At 43.0% G+C, this 25316-nt stretch overlaps 1 protein-coding gene across 5 annotated transcripts in view; it reads left to right on the forward strand.

Annotated features, from left to right (window-relative positions):
- Greb1l (growth regulation by estrogen in breast cancer-like) overlaps positions 1 to 21755 on the forward strand; it is a 238013-nt gene extending 216258 nt beyond the window's left edge. For 3 of the 5 annotated variants that reach the window (XM_006526068.4, XM_011246970.3, XM_030250521.1), the window contains 12 exons: positions 453 to 1000; positions 1153 to 1255; positions 3257 to 3412; positions 3679 to 3818; positions 5820 to 5981; positions 6091 to 6295; positions 12513 to 12678; positions 13634 to 13861; positions 14696 to 14837; positions 16050 to 16250; positions 17596 to 17734; positions 19130 to 21755. In XM_006526068.4, coding sequence (XP_006526131.1) covers positions 453 to 1000; positions 1153 to 1255; positions 3257 to 3412; positions 3679 to 3818; positions 5820 to 5981; positions 6091 to 6295; positions 12513 to 12678; positions 13634 to 13861; positions 14696 to 14837; positions 16050 to 16250; positions 17596 to 17734; positions 19130 to 19293 — 2354 coding nt within the window. In that variant the 3' untranslated portion in view covers positions 19294 to 21755. Of the gene's footprint in view, positions 1 to 452; positions 1001 to 1152; positions 1256 to 3256; positions 3413 to 3678; positions 3819 to 5819; positions 5982 to 6090; positions 6296 to 7991; positions 8686 to 12512; positions 12679 to 13633; positions 13862 to 14695; positions 14838 to 16049; positions 16251 to 17595; positions 17735 to 19129 lie in introns of those variants that run through there. The other 2 variants (NM_001083628.1, XM_006526069.3) reach the window with 2 other exon arrangements.
- The last annotated feature ends 3561 nt before the right edge of the window (positions 21756 to 25316 follow it).

Genomic DNA, 25316 nt, shown 5'->3' on the forward strand with positions numbered 1-25316 from the left:
TCTAGCCCGAGACATTTACTTTAAAAAAAAAAAGATATATTTTATTTATATGAGTCCACTGTAACTGTCTTCAGACACATCAGAAGAGGGCATCAGATTCCATTACAGGTGGTTGCTGGGAATTGAATTGAGGACCTCTGGAAGAGCAGGCAGTGCTCTTAACCTGGCTGTTAAGGGGAAATAGCCTCAACTTCTAGCCATGGTCTCCCATTGGCCAACTCCACCCACAACCCAGGGCAGGGAGTAGGAGGGAGCAGTGGGAGACTGAGGGAGAAAGAACAGTCCATCACTGTGGCTGCGGTTCCAAAGGTTTTGGTAGTGGTGCTGGTGGTGCTGGCGGTGGTGGGTGGGTTTGGGCTTTTGTGTTTTGTTTTGGCTTTGAGGTGTAGATCCTCAGTAGTGACCTTGACATAAGGGAGGAGAAGAGGATGAGTTCCACTGTCCTCTTCTAGGTTCCATCATGGAGAATGGGGTGAGTTCTTCTAGCACGGCTGGCAAACCCCAGCAGCAGCTTCTGACCCCCACCAGCAGCATTCGGCTGGATGAAGGGGTCTCTGCCAGCACCGCTGTGGTCGGGGAGATCCTGAAGCAGGAGTGTGACTCCTTGGACCCTCCGATGGCCAGTAGCACCACCTCCAAGCCTTCTTCATCCTCATCCTCGAGTGCCCAGGCTCTTGCGTGGTCAAGGCAGCCCCGGGGCCTGCACACAGCCCTGCCCCCCGTGATCATCTTATCCAAAGCCGCATACAGCCTGCTGGGATCCCAGAAGGGCGGCAGGCTGCCATCCTCCTCGTCCTTGCTGCCCCATGCTGATGTGGCCTGGGTGAGCTCCCTGCGACCAGGCCTGCACAAAGACATGAGCAGCGAGGAGCAGTCCCTTTATTACCGCCAGTGGACCTCAGCCCGGCAGCACCACGCTGACTACAGCAACCAGCCAGACCCCATCTCAGGCGCCCGAACCTTGCACCCGAGGCGGCTGCTGCTCACTGGACCCCCCCAGGTACAGATAGTGCAGGGTGGACCCTGTCTTGGCTGTAAGGGACATCTTAGGGGTTGGCAGGGGTGGCAGAAGACCTCTCAGACCTTAGCTGAAGAGCAAAAGTGTGAAAGAAATCTCTTTTCTTTTTCCTTCCTCAATGACATGTGCATCAGGTGGGGAAGACCGGCTCCTATCTACAGTTCCTTAGGATCCTGTTCCGAATGCTCATCCGGCTGCTGGAGGTAGACGTGTACAATGAGGAAGAGATAAACACAGGTGAGGCCTGACAGTCTGACCAAGGCATGAGACCCAAGAGCTGGGGTTGCTTCACCCCGTGGGTATCCAGGGTATCTAAGCTGCAAAGCTGTCATGAGGCTGAAGACAAGGTGCCCAGCAAGTAATTCCAACTGAACTGTGGCTCTCAGCTCTGGGGCCTCTCCAGTGTGCAGCAAGCTGTGTGTCAGTTTTGGTAGGTAGGTTCACTGCCTAGACAGGTAAACCCTACGGTTTTTGCCAGCTCTGCCCTGCATTCCCTGGCATCACAGCCTTTGATTTTACTCAAGATGTGGCTACAGAAGTCATGTGATCGCACCCTGGTCTGCCAAGGCATTCTCTGTCACTTCCCATCCAGCATGCTTAGACTGCAAATAAAATGCCAACTGCAACTCAAGGTATAGCTCTGGGCAAAAATCAAATGTCACTTATATTAAAAGAGTAATAGCTATACTCTAACCTTGGGCTTTTTCCCAAAGCAGTTCATGCTATGTTATAAAATTATTACATATTACTGTGCATATGTGTGTGGGAGAGGGGTGCATGGTCACTAGCATGTGTTGAGGTGAGAGGAGAGCTTTGGGGTGTCCATTTTCTCTTTCTGCCACGTAGATCCTCTACTCAGGTCTCTGAGCTGACTACAAAGCACCTAGACCTAGTGAGCTAGCCTCAACTATATTTTGAACTTACACATTAATAATGAATATCATCTACTGTATATATACTGTGTGTCTACCACTGTCTTGGCACCTTGACTCTCCCATCCCTAGTATCTCTGAGACCCACAAGAACCTGGTACTTGGAGGGGTTAAGTTTGTGCCTAGCGGGGTGATTACTAAGGGGGATGACAAGGATTCCAGCTCTTGAAGTGCCCAAAGGCTGGCACCTGGGTAAAGATTTTGTCTTCACTGCTCTTGGGGTCCTGTGGGGAACGGGAGGGAATGAGTGTGTGCTGGAGGATGGAGCACACAGTAGTTCTAATGAAGCACACCCACTGGGGCTTCAGGCTGCTTCAGGCCCAGCGTCCATCCAGCCTGGAATCCCAGCTAAGGCAGAAGACGGCTGCCATCACGGTTTGCCTGGGCTCTGGCACAAGCTGAACCTCAGGAGAATGTGCATTAGTCAGGGTTCTCTAGAAGTACAGAACTGATGGAGTTACAGGCTGTGGTCTGCCCAGCGCAACAATGGCTCTCTCCCGACAGAAAGGCTAAGAATTTGACAGTTATTCAGTCCACCAGGCTGGATATCACTGTTGGTATTTGGACTACATTGGAATTCCAAAAATGTAGGTAGTGATGCCTTAGCAGTAGGATAGAAGAACTTGCTAGTGAGAGTGAGAGCAGGCAGACAAAAGGGAAAAGATTCCCTCTTCATGTCATTGGATGTACAGTGCCAACTGGTGTGGCCCGGATTTAAAGTGGGTCCTCTGACTTCAAACGATCCAGTCAAGAAGATCCTTTACAGACCTGCCCCGCTACATGCATTTTAGTTGATTTCAGATGTGGTCAAATTGACAACCAAGATTAGCCATCTTTGTCTCCAGTTTTTATAGAAAGTCTGGGGCCATGGCTCAGTGCTTGCCTGGGTTGTGTGAGGCTGCCCCCACTATTGAGAAACAACAATAACCAAATTATCCAGGACATCAATGCCTTCAAACCCCCCCAGCTAGTGCCGAGAATTTTGATCATCCATATAAGTATGATTTTAAGGAGAACTGGCAGACTGCACCTAACGGCACTGGAGCTTGTGAACTGGACATGGAGAAGCTACTTCAGGGCTAGGAAGGGAACCCTCTTCTCAGTGAGAAGTCTGAGGGAGTCGCTTCGGTTCCTTCCACTCTGCGATAAGAGAGCTCCTTGCTCAGCAATGTCTCCCTGGACTTTGCTTCAGCATGGAGGTGATACAGTTAGCTACTTAAACAGGTTGATATACCTGTTCAGGATGGTGGTGAGGCGGGAAGGAAGTGGGCCCACCTGTCCTATGCCCTGCCCTGCCCTGCCTTAGATCACAGCGATGACAGCGAACTGAGCCAGTCAGAGGGAGAGCCCTGGCCTGACATCGAGACCTTCAGCAAAATGCCTTTCGACGTCAGTGTACACGACCCCAAGTACCGTCTGATGAGCCTGGTCTACAGTGAGAAGCTGGCTGGCATCAAGCAAGGTCAGTGCGCAGCAGTCTGTGCAGGTCAAGGGAACTCCACACCAAGAATTGAGGTGGGCCAGGGGGACAGTCCACTCCTTTGAGAAGAGCATTATAATTCTGTTTTTCACTCTTACACATGAACAGGCACATCTTGACTTTTAAACTTGCTTGCTAGGGCTCAAATTACATAGTCCTTTGAAACATCCTTATGAGAAATGAGCATTTCTTTCCAAGCTTCACGTGTGAGTCATGGCAATAACCGTTTCTTCTCCCTTTATATGCAGAAGTAATAAAGGAATACAAAGTGGAGGAGCCCCGGCAACGAGAAACCATGTCTATGATGCTAACCCAGTATGCAGCCTATAATACCTTTCACCACTGTGAACAGTGCCAGCAGTACATGGCCTTCACCCCTGCCTCCCAGGTACAGCCTCTGCCCTTGCCTGCCCACTGTGGACCCTGTCTGTGAGGTAGAGAGGGTAGGGTGAAACCAGAGACGCCTGGCTTCAGGTCCCAGAGAAACTCCAATTGTCACTCAGCACTTGTCTCCTCCCCCATCTTTCTCCTGGTACAGAACCTCACTGTTCAGGCTGGCCTCGAACTCACAATCCTCCAGCACACCATGCCTGGTTTTATTTTCTCATATTTTGGGTATTAGGTATGCGTATATCCCAGGGCCTTGCAAATGATAATGCATATTCTAGCACTCCCAGCTCCTTAAGCATCTTTTTGCCTAGTGTATCTTTATGCATAGAAGGAGGAAACAGTTCCACGTTGTTTTCCCATTTCCCCTTTTCTCTCCTGGAGCTTTTAGTGTTGGCACTGAGCACCTGAGACCCTGTTGCTTCGAGGCTGTGCTGAGCATATTCCCCAAACCTGATTCTCAGGACCATGCCCTCCCCCAGCAAAATAAAAGCATATTCTGAAATTCAATAGACACTAGAAAGAATGCACTGAAAACTAGGTTACAAGTTAACTGCTTACCTGTTTATCCCATTGTTTCAATTGAGAATGCATGTGTGTGCATGTGTGTGTGCAGGCATGTGTGCATGTGTGTGTACAGGCAGCATGCATGCATGTGTGTGTGCAGGCATGTGTGCATGTGTGTGTACAGGCATGTGTGCATGTGTGTGTGCAGGCATGTGTGCATGTGTGTGTACAGGCACGCGTGCATGTGTGTACAGGCATGTGTGCATGTGTGTACAGGCATGTGTGCATGTGTGTACAGGCATGTGTGCATGTGCGTGTGCAGGCATGCGTGCATGTGTATGTGCAGGCATATGTGCATGTGTGTGTACAGGCATGCGTGCATGTGTATGTGCAGGCATATGTGCATGTGTGTGTACAGGCATGTGTGCATGTGTGTACAGGCACGCGTGCATGTGTGTACAGGCATGTGTGCATGTGCGTGTGCAGGCATGTACAGGCATGCGTGCATGTGTGTGTGCAGGCATGTGTGCATGTGTGTGTACAGGCACGCATGCATGTGTGTACAGGCATGTGTGCATGTGTGTGTGCAGGCATGTGTGCATGTGTATGTACAGGCACGTGTGCATGTGTGTACAGGCATGTGTGCATGTGTGTGTGCAGGCATGCGTGCATGTGTATGTGCAGGCATATGTGCATGTGTGTGTACAGGCATGTGTGCATGTGTATGTGCAGGCATATGTGTGTGTGTGCAGGCATGCAGGAGCTAGTTCCCTTACTATACCATTGTGGGCTGTGGAGCTCAAATCCAGAACACCAGACCCTTTCCCTGATGAACCATCCCACTGGCCCTGGTTACAGTTCTTTGTTGGATATTGAAGACACAAGTGCTTTGGCTCATAAATTATAGGTGTTTAGAAATTTTCTGCATGAAAACCCCTCTTGACATTTCTGTGGGATTACAATACAGATAATATATCTCCATATTTGTGATGTAGAAAAAACTAGAATTTGGGGGGGGGACTGTATTAATTTTTCTGAAATATACTATTTAGGTTAAAACTATTAGGAACCCTATTTGGATTTTAAATGCTGATGAAAATGTGATGAAATGGATTTTAAATGCCACAGACATGTTTCTAACTCTAGCCCTACTATCTAAGAGCTGATACTTAAAGTGTTCAGTCTGCCTCACTGAGCAGACCTGTCCTGTGACTGGTGTCTGGAGAAGACATATGGCAGGGCAACCCATAGAGATGTTTGTCCTAAGGGTATGTATAATACAGGCAGTGCCAATGTGACTTACCCTTGGAGAGTCTTTTTGGGGGCTGCATAGTTGGCTCCTGCACCAGGGACAGCTGTCAGGTGATAAAGCCTTTTACATGTTGCTCCTCACAGCTAGAATGTCCGGTGGCACTTATTCATGTCAAACATGTCAAAGAATGGCCTGGATGTTTGGAAACCCATACTGACCTCCCTCTCTTCTTTGCAAATCTAGATGTCCGATTCCACCCTTCACGCATTCACGTTCTCTTCTTCTATGCTGGGAGAAGAAGTCCAGCTCTATTTCATCATCCCCAAGTCCAAAGAGAGTCATTTTGTCTTCAGCAAGCAGGGCAGACATCTGGAAAGCATGCGGCTGCCCCTGGTTTCTGACAAGGTAGGCCGGGAGTTGGGTGTAAAGTTTTGGGCCCTGGGTGGAGGTTCTCTGAGCTGCCAGCGTCTAAGGGTTTATTTTCCCATTTTGTCTCATTTTTTCCTTTCCACAGAATCTAAATGCAGTCAAGAGTCCTATTTTCACTCCTTCCAGTGGTCGCCATGAACATGGGCTCCTAAACCTTTTCCACGCCATGGAGGGCATCAGCCACCTTCACCTCCTGGTAGTCAAAGAATATGAGATGCCACTATACCGAAAATACTGGCCCAACCACATCATGCTGGTGCTTCCTGGCATGTTTAATAATGCAGGCGTGGGTAAGAGTGCCCTTGGAGTGGGAGAAGGACTAAAAACACAAACTAAACTCTATTACCTTCCAGAGGTTGCCTTTGAGAATTGCCCTGCCCTGTGGCCACAAGTCTTTTAACTCTGGGTTCTTCCCTCTCCCCTGTTCTGTAATTTTACATACCCTAATGGTTTTTTGCGCAGTTTTTCAGAATGTTTAACTTCTAAAGAATATTAAAGACTAAACCACTGGATTGTTGAACACCCTCAGAAGGGCTGGGGAATCTTCTTAGTGTAGACTCCCAATATTTATGGGCAGGACATTCTAGGGCCAAATGTATCCATGAGACCAGACATGTTCTTAGTGTGGGTGGTAATGATTTAAAAGGTCCCTCCACCATGTCCTGCTAGGGGCATAAGGCAAGGTCTAGTCTTGTCAAGACATCTACCTGTGACACAGTGCAGGTGTCAGGCAGGCTCGGCCCTGCTTTTTCACAGGAAAAAGAACATCAAGAGTTCTCCCAGAAAGAAGTATCACCTGGTGAATGTGAGCGCTAGGGGTGTCTAGGTCACCTTCATTATATGAATGTGAGCGCTAGGGGTGTCTAGGTCACCTTCATTATGTGAATGTGAGCGCTAGGGGTGTCTAGGTCACCTTCATTATGTGAATGTGAGCGCTAGGGGTGTCTAAGTCACCTTCATTATGTGAATGTGAGCGCTAGGGGTGTCTAGGTCACCTTCATTATGTGAATGTGAGCGCTAGGGGTGTCTAGGTCACCTTCATTATGTGAATGTGAGCGCTAGGGGTGTCTAGGTCACCTTCATTATGTGAATGTGAGCGCTAGGGGTGTCTAGGTCACCTTCATTATGTGAATGTGAGCGCTAGGGGTGTCTAGGTCACCTTCATTATGTGAATGTGAGCGCTAGGGGTGTCTAGGTCACCTTCATTATGTGAATGTGAGCGCTAGGGGTGTCTAGGTCACCTTCATTATGTGAATGTGAGCGCTAGGGGTGTCTAGGTCACCTTCATTATGTGAATGTGAGCACTAGGTGTGTCTAGGTCACCTTCATTATGTGAATGTGAGCACTAGGGGTGTCTAGGTCACCTTCATTATGTGAATGTGAGCACTAGGGGTGTCTAGGTCACCTTCATTATGTGAATGTGAGCACTAGGGGTGTCTAGGTCACCTTCATTATGTGAATGTGAGCACTAGGGGTGTCTAGGTCACCTTCATTATGTGAATGTGAGCACTAGGGGTGTCTAGGTCACCTTCATTATGTGAATGTGAGCACTAGGGGTGTCTAGGTCACCTTCATTATGTGAATGTGAGCACTAGGGGTGTCTAGGTCACCTTCATTATGTGAATGTGAGCACTAGGGGTGTCTAGGTCACCTTCATTATGTGAATGTGAGCACTAGGTGTGTCTAGGTCACCTTCATTATGTGAATGTGAGCACTAGGGGTGTCTAGGTCACCTTCATTATGTGAATGTGAGCACTAGGGGTGTCTAGGTCACCTTCATTATGTGAATGTGAGCACTAGGGGTGTCTAGGTTACCATTATATGAATGTGAGTACTAGGGGTGTCTAGGTCACCTTCATTTCCCATACCCAGGAACTAACTGAACCAGTGTTTGAGAGCTGTACTCTGGGCACTTCCTGTGATACAGTATTTAAGTTCTCCCCACTTGTTTCTGAGGTGGCACTTACCTGTGATTTTAATTTGCAGTTCCGTGATGATTTGTGACTGTCCTCTTCCTCTCACCTCAGTCCTGGGCACTGAAGTTCAGGCCTCTCAAATGCTTTAAGTGATTTCCTGCCTCCGTCCCCCAGCAGTTGATTCCACAGCGTATGCCACAAAGCATGGTTGCTAAGCACACCCATGTGTTTAGGCTGTGTCTTTAGAAAAATGTCTTCCACAGTCCTCTACTCATTTCTTCACCTGGATCACTCTGATAATTTACAGAAGTCTTTTATAGTTCAATATTAACTCAGCAAACGTCATTTTATATCTTTACTCATTCCAATGTTAATAGTGTCCTTGATGTCCTCAAGTTTAGTTTTGATGGAATCCTGTTTGTCTATTTCTCTTGGTGTGTGTTGTCCCCACACACAGACCACTGCCAGTTTCCCTGTCATTACTCTGTACTTTGTTTCCTTCTAAATGCTCTATAATGCTGATTTTTACTTTGGTCACCAGAGCATTTTAATTAATTTCTCATGCAATAAGGACACAGCTTCATTTTTTCATGTGGCTATGAGATGTTCCAGCACTGCTGCCGAAACGAGATCTTCTGCATTGAATGACATTGGCACCCTTGTCATATATGTTTATTTCTGGACTATATATCTGTCTTTATGTCACTAGCATATGACTTGAAGTTTTGAAAGGAAGAAGTATAAAATCTGCAACTTTAAAAAAATTCACATGTTTGCGAACTTGTATGAACTATGATAATATATGTAATATATAATAATCAAATCAAGAGTATATGTTCTTCCTTTTATGTGTTGGGAGTTTTGTACTCTTACAGTCCTTTGGAAATGTAGCATGTGTTGTTTTCAACCAAGTTAATCCATTATGCTACAGGAAACTAACTCCTTCTGTTTAGTGCTTTTTACTAGCCTGCTTCCCAGCCCTTCCTCCCGCACCTCCCAGTCTTAACTGACCATCTTCCACTAAGTTCTTCTCTTTCTGGCTAGATTCACTTATATAAAGACTTCCCACTTCATGTTTCTGCAAGTGTACAGAGACAAGACTTCTTTTTGTTGTTGGCTTTTTGCTTTGTTTGTCAAGATAGCAACTTGCTCTGTAAACCAGGCTGTCCTTGAACTCAGAAATCCACCTTCCTCAGCTTCCAAGTGCTGAGATTAAGACATGTGCCACTTGGGGCTGGTGAGATGGCTCAGTGGGTAAGAGCACTGACTGCTCTTCCGAAGATTGTGAGTTAAAATCCCAGCAACCACATGGTGGCTCACAACCACCCATAATGAGATCTGATGCCCTCTTCTCATGTGTCTGAAGACAGCTACAGTGTACTTACGTATAATAATAAATAAATCTTAAAAAAAAAAAAAAGACATGTGCCACTATCACCTGGCTTCCATTTTTAAATTTATTTGGTATTTTACCTGCATTTATGTCCATGTGAGAGTGTTGCAACCTCTGGAACTAGAGTTATAGACAAGTGTGAGCTGGGGTGCTGAGAATTGAACCTGGGTCCTCAGGAAGAACAACTAGTGTTCTTAACCGCTGAACTCTCTCTCCAGCCTACGTTTTTTTTTAACAAGCCAATTTTTGTTGTTGTTCATTTCTTACATTTTAAGTACTTGATAACATCCTTAGCCTGAGATTCTTTGCCTCTGTCCTATAAAAAATCTATATGCTGTTTACTGTTTTCAAGATTAAATTCTTTTTTAAAAAAAATTTGTTAATGCCCGGCAGTGGTGGCACACGCCTTTAATCCCAGCACTCGGGAAGCAGAGGCAGGTGGATTTCTGAGTTCGAGGCCAGCCTGGTCTACTGAGTGAGTTCCAGGACAGCCAGGCTATACAGAGAAACCCTGTCTCGAAAAACAAAAACAAAACAAAAGATTTATTATTATTCATAAGTACACTGTAGCTGACTTCAGACACACCAGAAGAGGGCATCAGATCTCATCACAGGTGGTTGTGAGCCACCATGTGGTTGCTGGGATTTGAACTCAGGACCTTTGGAAGAACAGTCTGTACTCTTACCCGCTGAGCCATCTCTCCAGCCCCAAGATTAAATTCTTAAAACTAGTTACAATGAAATTTTAATTGGAAGTTTATAAAAATGATTTTCAATACCACAATATTGTAGCCATTTTCAGGGACATGAAAGAATTTAGTTGTCCTTCAGGCATCACTATTGCCAGATTTTCAAAAGTTCTGAAGAAACACAATCAGATAGGCAGACTAATTGGCAGACTTGGGATTCCATTCTTTTTATGGCCCCAATATCCTGTGTTCTCATATTGTCTTTATCTATGGGAATTTAGGTTGATCCCATTATTGAAGATGTGAACAGACGTGAGACTACAATATAATAGTTCTCTCTCTCTTGGAAATGCACCAACCAGTGGACGTGCTGGATCAGATGGTACTTCCAGCTTCAGTTGCTTTAGGATACTGCACATTTTCTATGTTAGCTGCTCCATCAGCATGTATCCTTTTCCTCTGCACCCTTGTCAGCATCGACCAGTCATGCTAACTATACATTTTAGAGACAGCCATTCTGAGGTGAGATGCCATCACTATAGCTTTGAGTTGCATCCCTTGATGGCTGGTGATATTGAGCATTAATGGCTGTGGACTATTTGGAGTGGTCTTGCTAGGTAGCCATGGCCAGTCTTGAACTGGTGATTCTCTTGTCTGTTTCTCAGGTGCTAAGAGTAAAGTTATGTAGTCTTTCCAAGCCAGGCCACTTCCTACCTGAATTATTTGATACTCAGCTTTTTTAGTTCCTTATATATTAGCCCCTTGTTGTGTCAATAGTTTGCAAGTATTTTGTCCCACTCTGTGTGCTGTCTCTTATTTTTGTAGGTTGTCTCAACTCTGCTGATTTGGCTTCAAAAGCTTTTATCTTAGTTTGATATAACCCAATTTATCTATTTTCACACTTTGAGCTGCTATTTGAAAAACAAAATCATTGCCTACATCAATAAGATCTCCACTTTGGGTGCAATTTGAAGTGCCCTCAGATTCCATTAAGAATAACCCTTCCTACATCTATGAAAACATTTTAGTAAATGCATTAAGTTGTTGATCTTTAGGAAATATGGTTATCTACAAAACAGTGTTTTTCACTGTACTGCCTTTTGCCTTCTTGGCTAAGTGTATTCCTAAGTATTTTACTCTTTTTCATGCTATAAAAAAAAAAAAACTAAATCCCTTAGACTTTTCCTTTTAAATTGCTGAATTATCTCATGAGTTCTAAGTTTTCTGTGCATTTTCTCCATATGTGATATATGGCCTGGGAACATCATGTTACTATTTCCTAATTCAATCCATTTTCCTTTTCTTGCCTAATTGTTCTGACTAGGGCTTCTAGTACTATTAAGTGAACACAGGCATCATTTTGTTTCTGATCATAGCTGGAAAACCTTTGGTCTTTCACAACTGACTGCCATGTTAGCTGTCAATTTTACCTATGTGATCCATATTCTGTTGAAAATGCAGAGTATTTCACAGACTCTTGAGAGGTAGATGTTCCTAAATTCTAGTATTTCCTTGATCTAATCCTACTGTTTAGGGTTCTTCCAAACATTAACTAGCCCTTTTCATTATAATCTGTATTTTGTTTCATTAAATTAGCTAGCCGGTAGTGGTGGTGCATGCCGGAAGGATTTGCTGGAGGCGGCAGAGGCAGGGGGATCTCTGAGTTCAAGGCCAGCCTGGTCTACAGAGTGAGTTCCAGGACAACCAGGGCTACACAGAGAAACCCTGTCTCGGAAAAAAAAAAAAAAAAAAAACTTAGCTAATTCATCTTAATTATCATTAACCTTCCTTATAGTACTTCCTATATGCTAGGCACCATCCTGACCACATGTAACACTGTCATTACTTCTTAGCGGTAAGGGAACCAAAGCTCAGTGGAATTAACTCATTCCCCAGGCAGCTTATCTCTGCTCTGTTCTCTTGCTCTTTACCATACATCAACTGTACTGCCCTATCTTTTGCAAAATGCAGATCTAGAATGGGTGCCCATTCCTTGACTTCATAGCTGCTGTCGCCACTCTCCATGGCCCTGGATTACTGTGAGGCACGCAGGCTGTGAGTAGCCGCCTCTAAGAGTGAGCTCCTTGTCGTGTTCTAAGGCACTAGTCACTATTTCATCTGCTGTCTGAGGTGTCCTCTGTCCTATCAGGGAAGTAGAATTTTGAAGTATATTCTTCAGAGTGCAAGTCATACACCATCAGATTTGTTTCTGGCCTTCACTACTCACACAAGTGAATCTCTCATAATGGGTTCCAGAAATCTATGTATTTCCCAGGGATTTTTGGAGAATTTTTAAAAATTATGTGTCTGTGCACGGGTGCAGGTACCCATAGAAGCTAAAAGCATCGGATTCTCCCTAGAGCTGTCTGACATGGGTGCTAGGTACCAAACTAGCATCCTCTTCATCTTCTCGCCAGCATGCCCCACCCCCGTGTAAACAGTATGCCAGTGGAAGTAATGTGACTAGTATGAGTGGAGGATGGAGAGCTGTGGTTGTACTGCCTTCCAGGTGCTGCTAGGTTCCTCATTAAGGAGCTGTCATATCACAACCTAGAGCTGGAAAGGAATCGCCTGGAGGAACTGGGAGTCAAGCGGCAGTGTGTCTGGCCTTTCATCGTTGTGATGGATGACTCCTGTGTCCTGTGGAACATTCACAGTGTTCAGGAGCAAACCAGGTAGTGATACTTACAAGAAGTTGTGTGTGTGTGGGTGGGTGGGGGGGGGTTATGACACCATGATCTAGATTAGAAAAAATTAAGAGATACAGTTTTCCTGAGCAAAGTGGATCATGAGACTACTCTCACTAGCTCACTGGTTACGTAGAATTTTTTTTAAAGATTTATTTCATGTATGTGAGTATACTGTTGCTGTCTTCAGACAAACCAGCAGAGGGCATCAGATCCCCATTACAGATGGTTATGAGCCACCATGTGGTTGCTGAGAATTGAACTCAGGACCTATGGAAGAGCAGTCAGTGCTCTTAACCATCTCTCCAGCCTGAAATTTTTATTCTAAAGATAATATGTCATTAAGTTCCTGGGCCTTTTCCACATCCTGATATTCCTTAGCTGCAAAATCTGTTCTGATACTGTGATTCATTTATACAGAGCCTGGCATGTAAATAAGACCCAGCTCTGCTTACCTACTGAGGTGAAGAGAGGAAGGCCATTGGTGGTTGTCCTAGAGCAGTGATGGCTTTCTGGGGTTCCTTACAGATGCTAGGTAGTGCTTAGTAGGGGAATGATAAATAGTTAACAAGTTTGCTAAATTGCTGCTAAAACTCAACAGTATCCTTAACGAAACACTGATTTCCCACCATTTCTTCTGTGGGCTTGAAATCAGTGAAGTATGCATAGAATTCTTTATTATATGTAATAATCTGAACTGGATGTTTCTGTACTTTTAAACCCTGGTCATGTCTTTGGCAACTCAAGTTCATTATTGACTCTGAAACATGAACTAGATTATTTCCTTTTTTGCCCTAAAGGTGATAAGACCTACCACCAAAGGCCAGCTTCTCATGACAGTCAGCATGACTGGACTTTGTAAATTATCTTATTATATCCTTTACAGGATTTAATATAGATATAGTAGTGTTGGTTCTTCATAAACTAACTTTACATTTTATAGCCAGCCTACAGAAGCAGGAATTTCCAGTAAGAATGTGTCCCTGAAGAGCGTCTTGCAGCATATTGAAGCCACACCAAAAATTATCCACTACGCAATCCTGGGCATACAGAAATGGAACAGCAAGCTGACTTCACAGAGCCTAAAGGCCCCGTTCTCAAGATGTCATGTGCATGATTTCATTCTCCTCAATATAGACCTAACTCAGAATGTACAGTATGACTTCAACAGGTAGGTCAGGCTCATGGATGCAGGTCATCCTGCTATCTATCAGAGGGTATTGCCCACTTCAACCTCTACATTGTTTGTATTTTGCCTCGGACAATAAGCCCAGAACTCCTTATGTGGTCCAGGCTGGCCTCACACTTGTGATCCTATTGAGTGCTGGCACTACAGATATGTGCTCCCAGACCTAGCATGACGTAGACCCTTGATATTGTTCTGCAAAAATAGAAAACAGGTTAGCCATCTGATTATTTATCAAGAATTCAAGTAGAAACAAAATTCATAATTAATACTGCTCAATGTGTAGACCTGTGAATGTCCAATATTAACCCCATATTCATCCTCAGAACTAGGAAGGAAAATACTCTCTCCAGTGTTGTAAGGCCCACAACTCCATGGGGAGAAGGCAGAAGGCAGGCCCCTTTAATTAATTATACTACATTCCTGAGAAACCTCAAATGGCCAAGGAATGGTATTAGAGACCACAAAGTCACTCTTTATATCCAACCTCAACCTGCAGCTATTAGAATACCCACTGCTTCATCGAGTATGTAACCAGAATTTTAAAACCACAAGACCTCTGGCTTTCCCGCTGGAACACACAGGATGTATAGTCCTGTTTCTGATAGGTTACCTAAAACCTGTGGCATAACAGACAAAATTCTTTCCTCCTTCCTTTAAAGCTATAATGCTCAAATCAGTAGAGTGAGGGCCAACTTCCTGAGGATAAGGTCCATGTTTTGGGCCCTTCCCTCCTATCTGTCACTCATTTCTCTGTGTAGTTATCATAGTTGAGATGTGGCAGAAAGTCAAAGAAACCTATCACTGTTGTTGATTTAGGTATTTCTGTGAAGACGTTGACTTTAACCTGAGAACAAACAGCAGTGGCCTCCTCATCTGCCGCTTTAATAACTTCAGTCTCATGAAGAAGCACGTTCAGGTTGGAGGGCAAAGGGACTTCATCATTAAACCAAAGCTCATGGTAAGCCTTATAAAGTTTGATGCAACTGTTGAAATGAAACACAAGTGCTTTCTTATAAGTAGCTTTGTCACTAAAGTACTGGCAATGTGGACAGGGAAGTGATCCTGGGGGGGCCTCCATGTGCAGCTTCATTTGTCAGCGAGGGCTCAGCTAGAACAAAAAACTTCACTTTTGGTAATTCAACAAAATTGTTGCCTTAAAGATTACATCAAAGCTTGCATACTTGCTTATTTACTTATTAATTGGGTTTGGTTTTGGTTCAAGACAGGTTTTCTACATAGCTGTCCTGAAACTATGTAGTCCAGGCTGGCCTCCAACTCAGAGATCTCAAGCATTGCGACTAAAAGAGTGCATCCAACTTCCAACACAGAAGTCCTTATATTGTGATAACTCCTATGTAACACAGGAGAAAAATACAATAAAAATGCTTGTCTGGTCCTTAGCTTGTCTTTCAAAGAAAATATTACAGCTCAAAGCTTGAAAAAGACTATTGTCTATACCCTTTCCAGGGAGTCTTCATGCTAGCTGATTACTACAGCTTGTCAACTACTTAGCTGGAGCTGAGAAATGCCCAAACACTATAAAGTATTCCTTAAATACAGAAATATTCCAGAAATTCTTGCTGTAACTTAAAGAACATTATACTATTTCTGAAGTGGGCAAATGAAGAAATATAGAAAATGAGAAATCTGAATCCATCAGGCAACTATTAATACAGCAATCCTTCTTTAGTTGCTAGTTTTTGTAAGATACGTTTTATTTTGTGTTTATGAATCTACTGCATACATGTATGCATGTACATGTACCTGATTCCTTTGGAGGCCATAAAAGGACCCCTTAGATCTGGAGTTAGAATGGTTTTGAGCTACCATGTGGTTGTAGGGAACCTTGATCCTTTGCAAGAACAGCTAACGATCCTAACCACTGAGCCTGCTCTCCAGCCCATAGGAGCCCTCCTTTATCTGGAGCCTTACCACTGTCAACCACGGCCTGAAAATACTATGCTTTGAGTCAAGAGACCACCCACATATTTTGTGCCTAATTTAGAAATTATAGATTGTGTGTATAAACATTCATGTAGGATTCAGTACTATATAATTTCAGATATTCTTCGGGGGTAATGTATATGGAAGCTATTAGGATGCAATCCATTGTGATCTTAAGACATTTCATTCACTGACAGGCACATCTCCCATGACCATCTGATTTCAGGTTTCAGAGAACGTAGTCCCCATCCTGCCCCTTCAGTACGTCTGCGCCCCTGACAGTGAACACACACTCCTGGCAGCCCCTGCACAGTTCCTCCTGGAGAAGTTCCTTCAACATGCCTCATATAAACTCTTCCCTAAAGCCATCCATAACTTCAAGAGTCCTGTGCTGGCCATTGACTGCTACCTTAACATTGGACAGGAGGTAAAGGCGGGACTGTCTACACCTGGGTGCCATATCCATCTCTTCCCCCTTCTCAGTCCCATTGAAAATTTAAGATGGTTCTAAGAGAGACAATAACAATATGATTCAAGGGGGTCCCACATGAACAGAACTAGCCAGTGACATGGTTACCTCTGGTGTCCTTCCTTACTCTGAAGAGCCTGCCTTGATGACTTGGACAGAAGCAGCTGCTTTCCCTACTTGTTGACACCTATCAGACCATGTTGTGATAATGTGAATTTAGATCCAGTTCTTGTCAGGCACACAGTCTCTTAGCATATGTAAGAGCCCAATGGTTATTGAACAAGTAAGCACAAGTTCTGTGAGACCTTCAGAGCTGTCATCTCTATTTTTCCATTCCCTAGTTTTAATCTACTATTTTAATTGCTACTTGTACCTCTAGCTTTCTACAACTAAGTTTTTCCTTGGGATTATCTTGAGAGTACATTTTATTATCCTCAATAATGTAATATACCCTTATAATAAATCTTTTTTAAAAATCTAAAAGTCTAAAGTCACAGGTGATTGTGAGCAGCCATGTGGATACTGGGGAACAAATCTGGGGCTTCTGGACTGGAGAGATGGCTCAGCAGTTAAGAGCTCTGACTGCTCTTTCAGAAGTCCTGAGTTCAATTCCCAGCAACCACGTGGTGGCTCACAACCATCAGTAGTGGGATCAGATGCCCTCTTCTGGTGTGTCTGAAGACAGCTACAGTGCGCTCATATATATAAATCTTTTTTTTTTTTTTTAAATCTGGGGCTTCTAAAAAAACAGCAGTGCTCTAAACCACTGAGCCAACTCTCTAGCCCCAAAGTGTATGATTTTAAAAACACACACACACCTTTTCTTAATATTTGTTGAATAATGATATACTTATTTACTTATTAGTAAATTAATTAGATACTTTAAAATATGGAAGATCACTGGGCATTGGTGGCCCATGCCTCTAATTCCAACACTTAGGAGGCAGAGACAGGCAGATCTTCCCGGTCTACAGAGCAAGTTCTAGGACAGTCAGGACTATAAATAAAAAAATAAAAAAAAAAGAAAAACGAAAGAAAGGGAGGGAGGGAGGGGGGGAGGGAGGGAGGGAGGGAGAGAGAGGGAGAGGGAGAAAGAGAGAGACACCTGCCTTGAGAGAGTGAAAGATATCTGAATATTAAATAGTGAGTACAAAGCTTGAATAACCAACTCACTCAGTGAGAAAGATTTCACTCCTTCACCTTGCATCCCAAGCTGAAGAGGAAGGCACAGCATTTCTTACTAAAGGTATAGCCCCTTTCTTTGCTTCTGAAAGTCGTTTTTTTTTCTGCTTACTACTTTCAGGTAGCCATATGCTATGTCAGCTCCAGACCACACTCCAGCAACGTCAATTGTGAAGGGGTGTTCTTCAGTGGACTCCTCCTGTACCTCTGCGACTCTTTTGTAGGTGCTGATCTTCTCAAGAAATTCAAGTTTCTAAAAGGTAAGTCAACTGAGTGTCCTGAATATAAATGCTATTCTTTTCTCTCTCTCTCTCTCTCTCTCTCTCTCTCTCTCTCTCTCTCTCTCTCTCTCTCTCTCTCTCTCTCTCACACACACACACACACACACACAAATAATGATCAAGAGTTGAATACCACACAAGCCATCAAAGTTTTGGCCAGTAATTTGGGTATTTTGATTCTAAACCAGGGCTACTAATGTTATTGGGGAAGACCATGCTCTGTTATCATAAGACTAAATTAAGTTCAGGTGAATAATAAGATCTACGACTTTCAAAGACAATTTTTATGTGTGGGTATGTGTGCAAGTGCTTGCAGAGGCCAGAAAGTGGCAGACAACTTGGAACTTAAGGTTGTAAGCCATCTGATGTGGGTGCTGGGAATTGAACTCAGGACTTCTGAAAGAGGCAGAAAGGCTCTCTTAACCACTGAGCCCTCTCTCCAGCCCCTGTGACTTCTTAAACAGGCCTTTACTGTTATTTACTCTAGAAAAACACGCTTCTGACGCCTAGTTAAGACAGAAGCTAGGTTGATTCTACATATGCATGTTTATAAGCAGTATATACAGTCTAAAATCATTTGACTGGATCAGAAATCAACTACAGAAAAATTACATAATTGTTCCTCCTAGACACTCTGGCACAGAAATTAAAGTTGTCTTAATAGGTATGCATCATGAAAAAGGTAAAACTTACCTATGAATAATCTATAAATCCAGCATTACAAATACTCTTGACAAGATGAACCAAGGCCAGTGATAAAAGTGACATTCCGAACACTGTACAATCAAAACTTGAGTTTTTGTTGTGTGTATGTAACAGTGGTTCTCAAGTAGAAGGGGATGTGCCTCAAGAGATTTTTGGTTGTCACTGTATGTGTATGGGGAGGGAGGTATATTTGGCAAACAGTGGGCAGGAAGCTAGGGATATGCTAAATATTCCACAAGGCACAGAAGAGCACCCAACACACAACTAAGTTCTAAGGTTGAGAAACCCTGTTCTAGAAAAAGACAAAAGAAACATCAGACACTATAGGAGGGAAGGTCTGTGGCTGAAAGAAACTTCCCTCTATAATCACTTCATGCTCCTTGAAACTTTTGCAAAACTACTTGAGATAAAATGAATTATCTAGGGGCTGGAGAGATGGCTCAGAGTACTGGCTGCTCTTCCAGAGGATCTAAGTTCAATTTCCAGCAACTACATGGCAGTTAGCAACCATCTATAAAGGGATCTGATGCCCTCTTCTAACATGCAGGCATATATGCAGACAGAGCACTTGTACAATAAATAAATAATTTAAAAATGATTTCTCTACCTATATGTTGGTTTCCAAAGGTAGTTATATTCTTACAAATGTAATCAACTTCCTCCCTCAAGGTGCTACCCTGTGTGTCATCTGCCAAGACAGAAGCTCCTTACGTCAAACAATTGTCCGCTTAGAGTTAGAGGATGAGTGGCAGTTCCGCCTCCGGGATGAGTTTCAAACTGCTAACAGCAGTGATGACAAGCCTCTCTACTTTCTTACTGGACGCCATGTTTGAGTTTTTGAAGAGACCAAAAACAACAAACATACCCCTAAGGGGGTGGGACAAACAATTATTGGGGATTTTTTTCCTTTAAAGTACAATCACTGTGGAGCAAAGTGCAACATATTTATCTCTTCTCCAAAGAACTCCCCAAATGTGACCAAGGTCTTTGGGGGCACTGTCCTCCTTCAGTTCTGCTGACAGGACCCAGGTTCAGGTCAATGCTACAGTGGGCAGTTATGCAGTTACTTAGGGTGTGCTCTGCCTGTGGGAGCCCGAGGATGTATTCTGGAGAACAAATGTGAAGTCCACATTGTTTTTTCTACCATACTATGTTGGGGGACAGGGGACTGTCAGCATTAACCAGCCTGAATGTGTTACATGAGATACACCACTGGTGTGGAATGACTTGAAGATTAACATTTGAGGCCTGAACCCTCAGTTTCTCTTCAGATCTGTACTTTGGTACAGTATTACTCAGGGGTCTGAAATGATAGAATGTAGAAGATATTTGTATTTAAAAAGAAGTAGCTTGTCTTTTTCTGTGCAGTGTTAGTTTAAATTTTATAATCTTATATGTATTGAAACCTTTGGCAAAATTTCCACAGGAGTTAAAAGTTTACTATTTAAACTGAACAACAACAACAACAACAAAAAAGTCAGTAACTGCAGAGCAGACATTGTGTGCATTTATGAAGGTTCTCTGAGCTGAACTCCTTTGTCTTTCCCACTTGCAGTCTTTAAGCATACAGTGATGCACTCTGCAGTTATGCCATACCACTGTGTTGGTTAAAAGTGAGCACCTGGAAACCCACATATCACGCTGAGATTCTAGTGTGGAGTCTTAACTATCTGGTTTCATCAGCTCAGGCTTAGCATCCTTCAACAACTCAGTGAGTAACTGCTGTGCTGCACTGACACATAAAAATGAGTGGGGCAGAAAACAGACCATAGACAAGTTTTCCTTATAATTTTATCAGTGACAATTTCCCCAAGTAAAGAAAATTCCATGAAGAGTCTTTTAGACTCATTGATGTGGACTCATTAAAGTTAGCAGGTAGTGTATGACTAATACCAACAGTAGGAGGAATAAGTTTCTATGTATTTCTAACCAAATATTTTAATCAGAAACATTTTGAGAAAATATTCTACAATAACCTATTGGAAGTTTACACTGAAATTGCTCTGGTTTGTGGATTTTTCTCAGCCCATGTGTATGATTTTTATCTCCAGTTAAAACAGTCACTTTTACTTGAATCTGTCTTAGGACCTGAGACTACTAAGAGCCCTAATGAGCCTGCATTGCTGGGAGTGTTAGGTGATGGATCTGGTTATCCAGGGATAACAAGAACTTTACAGCTAGTCAGAGGATGGGATGTATTAGAAGGAAATGCTCTGCAGATCTCTTGGTTTAACATAGCTACATATGATGTTTTAAATGTATTTTAAAAGGATAATTCCTTTTAACCCCATTTTTAATTGACCTTCAAAGAGGACCTTGCCTTATTAAAAATGCTTACTCCTTAGCTTTAGAACAGCAGCATTTCAGCAAAGAGGTACTTTCCAGGGAAGTCTGAGTTAGATAGGAATTAGATACGTGTTCTTCCTTTGCTGAACAGAACCAATGCAGGTAATACCAAGAAAGCCACTGTTTGTGCAATATTCCATTAACACTATGTAAGATGAATACTTGAAATAATTCCACAACAATTTTATGAGGGGCAGAGGCCTCTTAGGAGTGCTTACTGGTTTATTCTTTTTGAACTAAGATACTTTAATGCAAGTACTCCAGGTTAGGGCTACAATCTAGAAATTCAAGTGATCATGAACTGTAAATACTATTCAACTCTGTTCAAGAGAAATGCCAGAATAAAACCAAAAGGCCATCACTCCAATAGTTGAGAAAGCTCAATTTACCTGCCTCTTTGTCTCCAAAGCCTAACTTCATTAAGGCTTGGATCTTTTAAAATGACCTAAATCAGTATAATTCTTTAGAGAATGCTAGGTCCTCTTTAAGGATGAAATTGCACAAGCCCAGGCCACCATGACTTGTTAATTCATGTCTTGGTGTGTTTGATTTTACCTTCCATCCCTGAGGACACTAAGGTAGGACAAATAGATTCACTAAGACATTGAGGTAGGGCAAACCTGGTAACTTACCTGCAGACCTGTTGAACCTTGGCATGTGTGACAGTTCACACAGGTTAATATTGAATGTAAACTAAACTTAGAAATGCTGTAGTCGAGTTTTGGCTGTAATTCATGCAACTGCTTCTTATGATTGTTAGAAAGGGGCATCTGTGTTACTGTTACTGTAAAACTTTCTTCACCAAAACTTGGTGAATTTCACTCACTAGTCAGTCTACCTCACATTTTGTTTATGACTCTAAGCTGTCTTAACTTATGTCTACAGTATGTTCTTGTTCTTTCATTTGGTGAATGTATTAAAATTCCCTCCCATTCCTCAGCTTTGAAAAGCTTGTTTTCTTTAAACCAAATTTTCCGAATGTTAAAAGGTGAAATGAGTTCCATAATTGACAATGTCTAAGAAAAGCATGGAAGTTCTGTTATCATGCCTTTTAAGGCTCTAAATTTCTACTATTTGGGCACAATAATCAAACAAAACAAAACAAAACAAACAACCACCCTAAGTAAGTGGTGAATGAAAGGTATAACTCACCTAAAGCAGCTATATCAGCAAAACCTCTACTAGAAAACTGCAGACGGCTACACGATTACAGATAACAGATCTACATGGAAAGCAACTGTATTTACTTTGGTGAATCCTAAATTATGGGTTTTATTATTAATCGTAGATTTATTTATTTATAAAGTCCATCTACTCTTACCTACTCTTAGAAAAAAAGCTTTTTAGTTCTAATATATAAAGAACATTTATTAATAACAGAATTTAAAACAAAACCACTCATCTAAGCCAAAAGCCATCAGAGCAGCAATAAATATTTTCAAGTCTAGTGACAGGCAGAGAGGAAGCAGCTTTCATATCTGCCAAAATAACTGCCCTGGAAAGTCTAACAACATGCCAACTACTGAGTTTCCAAGGCTGTTTCCTCGGAAGCTATGAGAAAAATATATGTGTCCATCACTACTGCAGTAATTGACTCAGCAATCTTAACTCTCAGTAAATTGAAGCTGTGTTTCCACATAACTGGGCAGCCAGGCCAGGCAAACAAGAACCAATAAATTTCACAGTAGGTCTGAATTTATGTCCAAGCTCTTGGTAAATGCACTGAGTTCACACCCACAGATTATCAAGTGTGATCTTCAATTCTTGCTTGAGAAATCATCCACACAGGCAAGGTATGGATCAAAACTCATGGTTCCTATGCTTGATACTTTCAGAAAGGACAGACAACTGAGGGCCAGTAACAGAAATTTATCTAAGCAGCTATTATACAAATCTCTTCTGAAGTCTGACTATGGTCACTGCCTCTAACAGGTGCTGCTTTTTCTAGCACCATGGAGACGCCCTTCTCAACTGTGCTTTGACAGTGGTGATGGGATCCCTCTTTGTTTCTGAGGCTGTTTCTTTGGTTTCCATCACTCTTCTAGAAATCTCTTTTCCTTGTTTATGCCATTGCAAGTACTCCCAGACGCTGGTGTTCCTCACAGATCTCGTTTTCCCTTTACTGCCTCGGATGATCTCATCTAACCCATCAAGTAACAGCACAAACCTCTCTCAAACTCTAGCTCCACATACACAACTGTGAAGGTGGTAATTTCACTTGGAAGTCTGTAACCACCTTAAACCTCGGCCAAAACTGAGCCTGCCTTTCCCCACCAAACCCTCCCAATCCATATCCTGATTTTCACTCTTAGCTTTCAACTTGTCTGCTGAAAGGCAAAGAGAAACTCCTGCTTACCCCCAACTCTTTGCCACGATGCACCTCGGCAGTTAGAAACAACGCTTTACTTGTCTTTCCAGTGCACATCCATTGTTTCACCTTCATCCCTATGTTAAGAGTTTAGAGTTCAGTGCTTCAACATTTTTTACAGGCTGCTCGTCAAAACTCCAGAGTCTCTTCTTTTAAACCCTATTTTGAGCTGGAGAGATGGCTTAGTGGTTAAGAGCACTGGCTGCTCTTCCATAGAACCCAGGTTCAATTTACAGCATACACATGGCATCTCACAACTGTCTTCCAGAGTATCTGGTACCCTCACCGAAATACACGCAGGCAAAACATTAATGCACATAAAAATAAGTACCAGCAGTCTCATTAATCTGGACCCCCGAGATTTCGCAAACACTGGACCACCAAACACAGCATACACCAGTTGATATGAGGCCCCCAACACACATACAGTAGAGGACTGCCGAGCCTGTGCTCATTCAGAGACAATGCCCCAGGGAGTTTAGAGGTTAGGTAGGGTAGGGGTGGTGGGGACATCCACGTGGAGATAGGGGGTGGGGAGGAGGTAAGGGATGTGGAACAGTCAGGGTAGATGGGGGGGGGGGAATAAAATATGGAGTATAAACAATAAAATTTAAAAAAAACTTTTAAAAAAGTACATCTTAAAAAGAAAGAAAGAAAAAAACCTTAGTTTTGGGGTTTTGGTTTTTGGTTTTCAAGACAGGGTTTCTCTGTGTAGCCCTGGCTGTCCTGGAACTCACTCTGTAGACCAGGCTGGCCTCAAATTCAGAAATCTGCCTGCCTCGGCCTCCCGAGTGCTGGGATTAAAGGTATGCACCACCACTGCCTGGCAGAAACCTTGTTTTATTGGGTTTTCACGATGCAACACTAAACAGAGAGTCTGACACACTCAAATGGTACTATTCTTAGAGAAATACCTAGACTGTCAAATTTGAGGGGTTGGGTTATTACTATTATTGTTGTTGTTGTTATTATTACTACTAATGTGAAAAGTATCTGCAACTTTCCTTCCCAGTAACAACAACATTTAAAGCAACCAACCAGTGCTCTTATCCTGTTCTCCCTTTCGGTCTTCGTCAAGCACAACCTGCTAGTCCAAGTAGTGTTAAGGCTCACATGGAAATGGGACCTGTATTAATGAAGTTAACAGGACCAGAGAACTAAAACTATCCAAAATTTTCACTGTGCTTACATCAAGGTACTTATCAGGCAAATAAGGAGAAGGAAGATGACTAGAAGAGTCTTAATTTCAAGGAAACTGATAATGTCAAAAGTCAGATCAGGGCTGAAGAGATGACTCAGCAATTAAGAACACGTGCCATTCTTGCAGTTAACCCGCATTCAATTTCTAGCATACATGTACATACACATAAATTAAAGAAAGGAAGGAAGGAAGGAAGGAAGGAAGGAAGGAAGGAAGGAAGGAAGGAAGGAAGGAAGGAGAGGGAGAGAGAGAGAGAGAGAGAACAAACGAACAGAAGTTAATAGCTGCATACGCCTTTAATCCCAGCATTCAGGAGGCAGAAGCAACCAGATCTCCTGAGTTCACCGCCAGCCAGGGTTCCAGTGAAACCCTGTCTCAACAAGAGAAAGATGAGGAGGAGGTGAGGACGAGGGTGAGGGTGAGGATGAGTGGGGATGGAAGGAGGAAATTTGGGCTGGAGAGGGCTCAGTAATTAAGAGTACTTGCTGTTCTTGCAGAAGTCCAGAGTTCAGTTCCCTACCCCTACGGGGAGCAGCTCACAACCATCTTGTATATCCACCTCCAGAAAATCCAATGCCAGGCACCAGGCAGACATGTGGTGCTCACATATTCACAGTAAATAAAATGTAAAACCTTTAGAAAAGGGAAAAGCTGGAACCCTGCTTTTGAGACAGAATGAAAATAATTACACCCAACCATTCTGCTCACGAAGGAGTACAGTGTGACACCACTCCATAAATAATAAAAGAACAAATCTACGGGCTGGGGTAAAATGTACACCCGACTGCTAATCATAAATTCTAATAGGTTTTCAGTGGAGATATGATCATTTCAGCCCATAAAGATGATCTAACTGAAACCACAGTGGCGCTTCACTCTTGTACTGTGGTTCTTTTAAATTAATATTAAAATATTCAAAAAAATTGCAAGCTAGTGAGAAC

The sequence above is a fragment of the Mus musculus genome, chromosome 18 (assembly GCF_000001635.26).
Source record: "Mus musculus strain C57BL/6J chromosome 18, GRCm38.p6 C57BL/6J".
Classification (NCBI taxonomy): domain Eukaryota; kingdom Metazoa; phylum Chordata; class Mammalia; order Rodentia; family Muridae; genus Mus; species Mus musculus.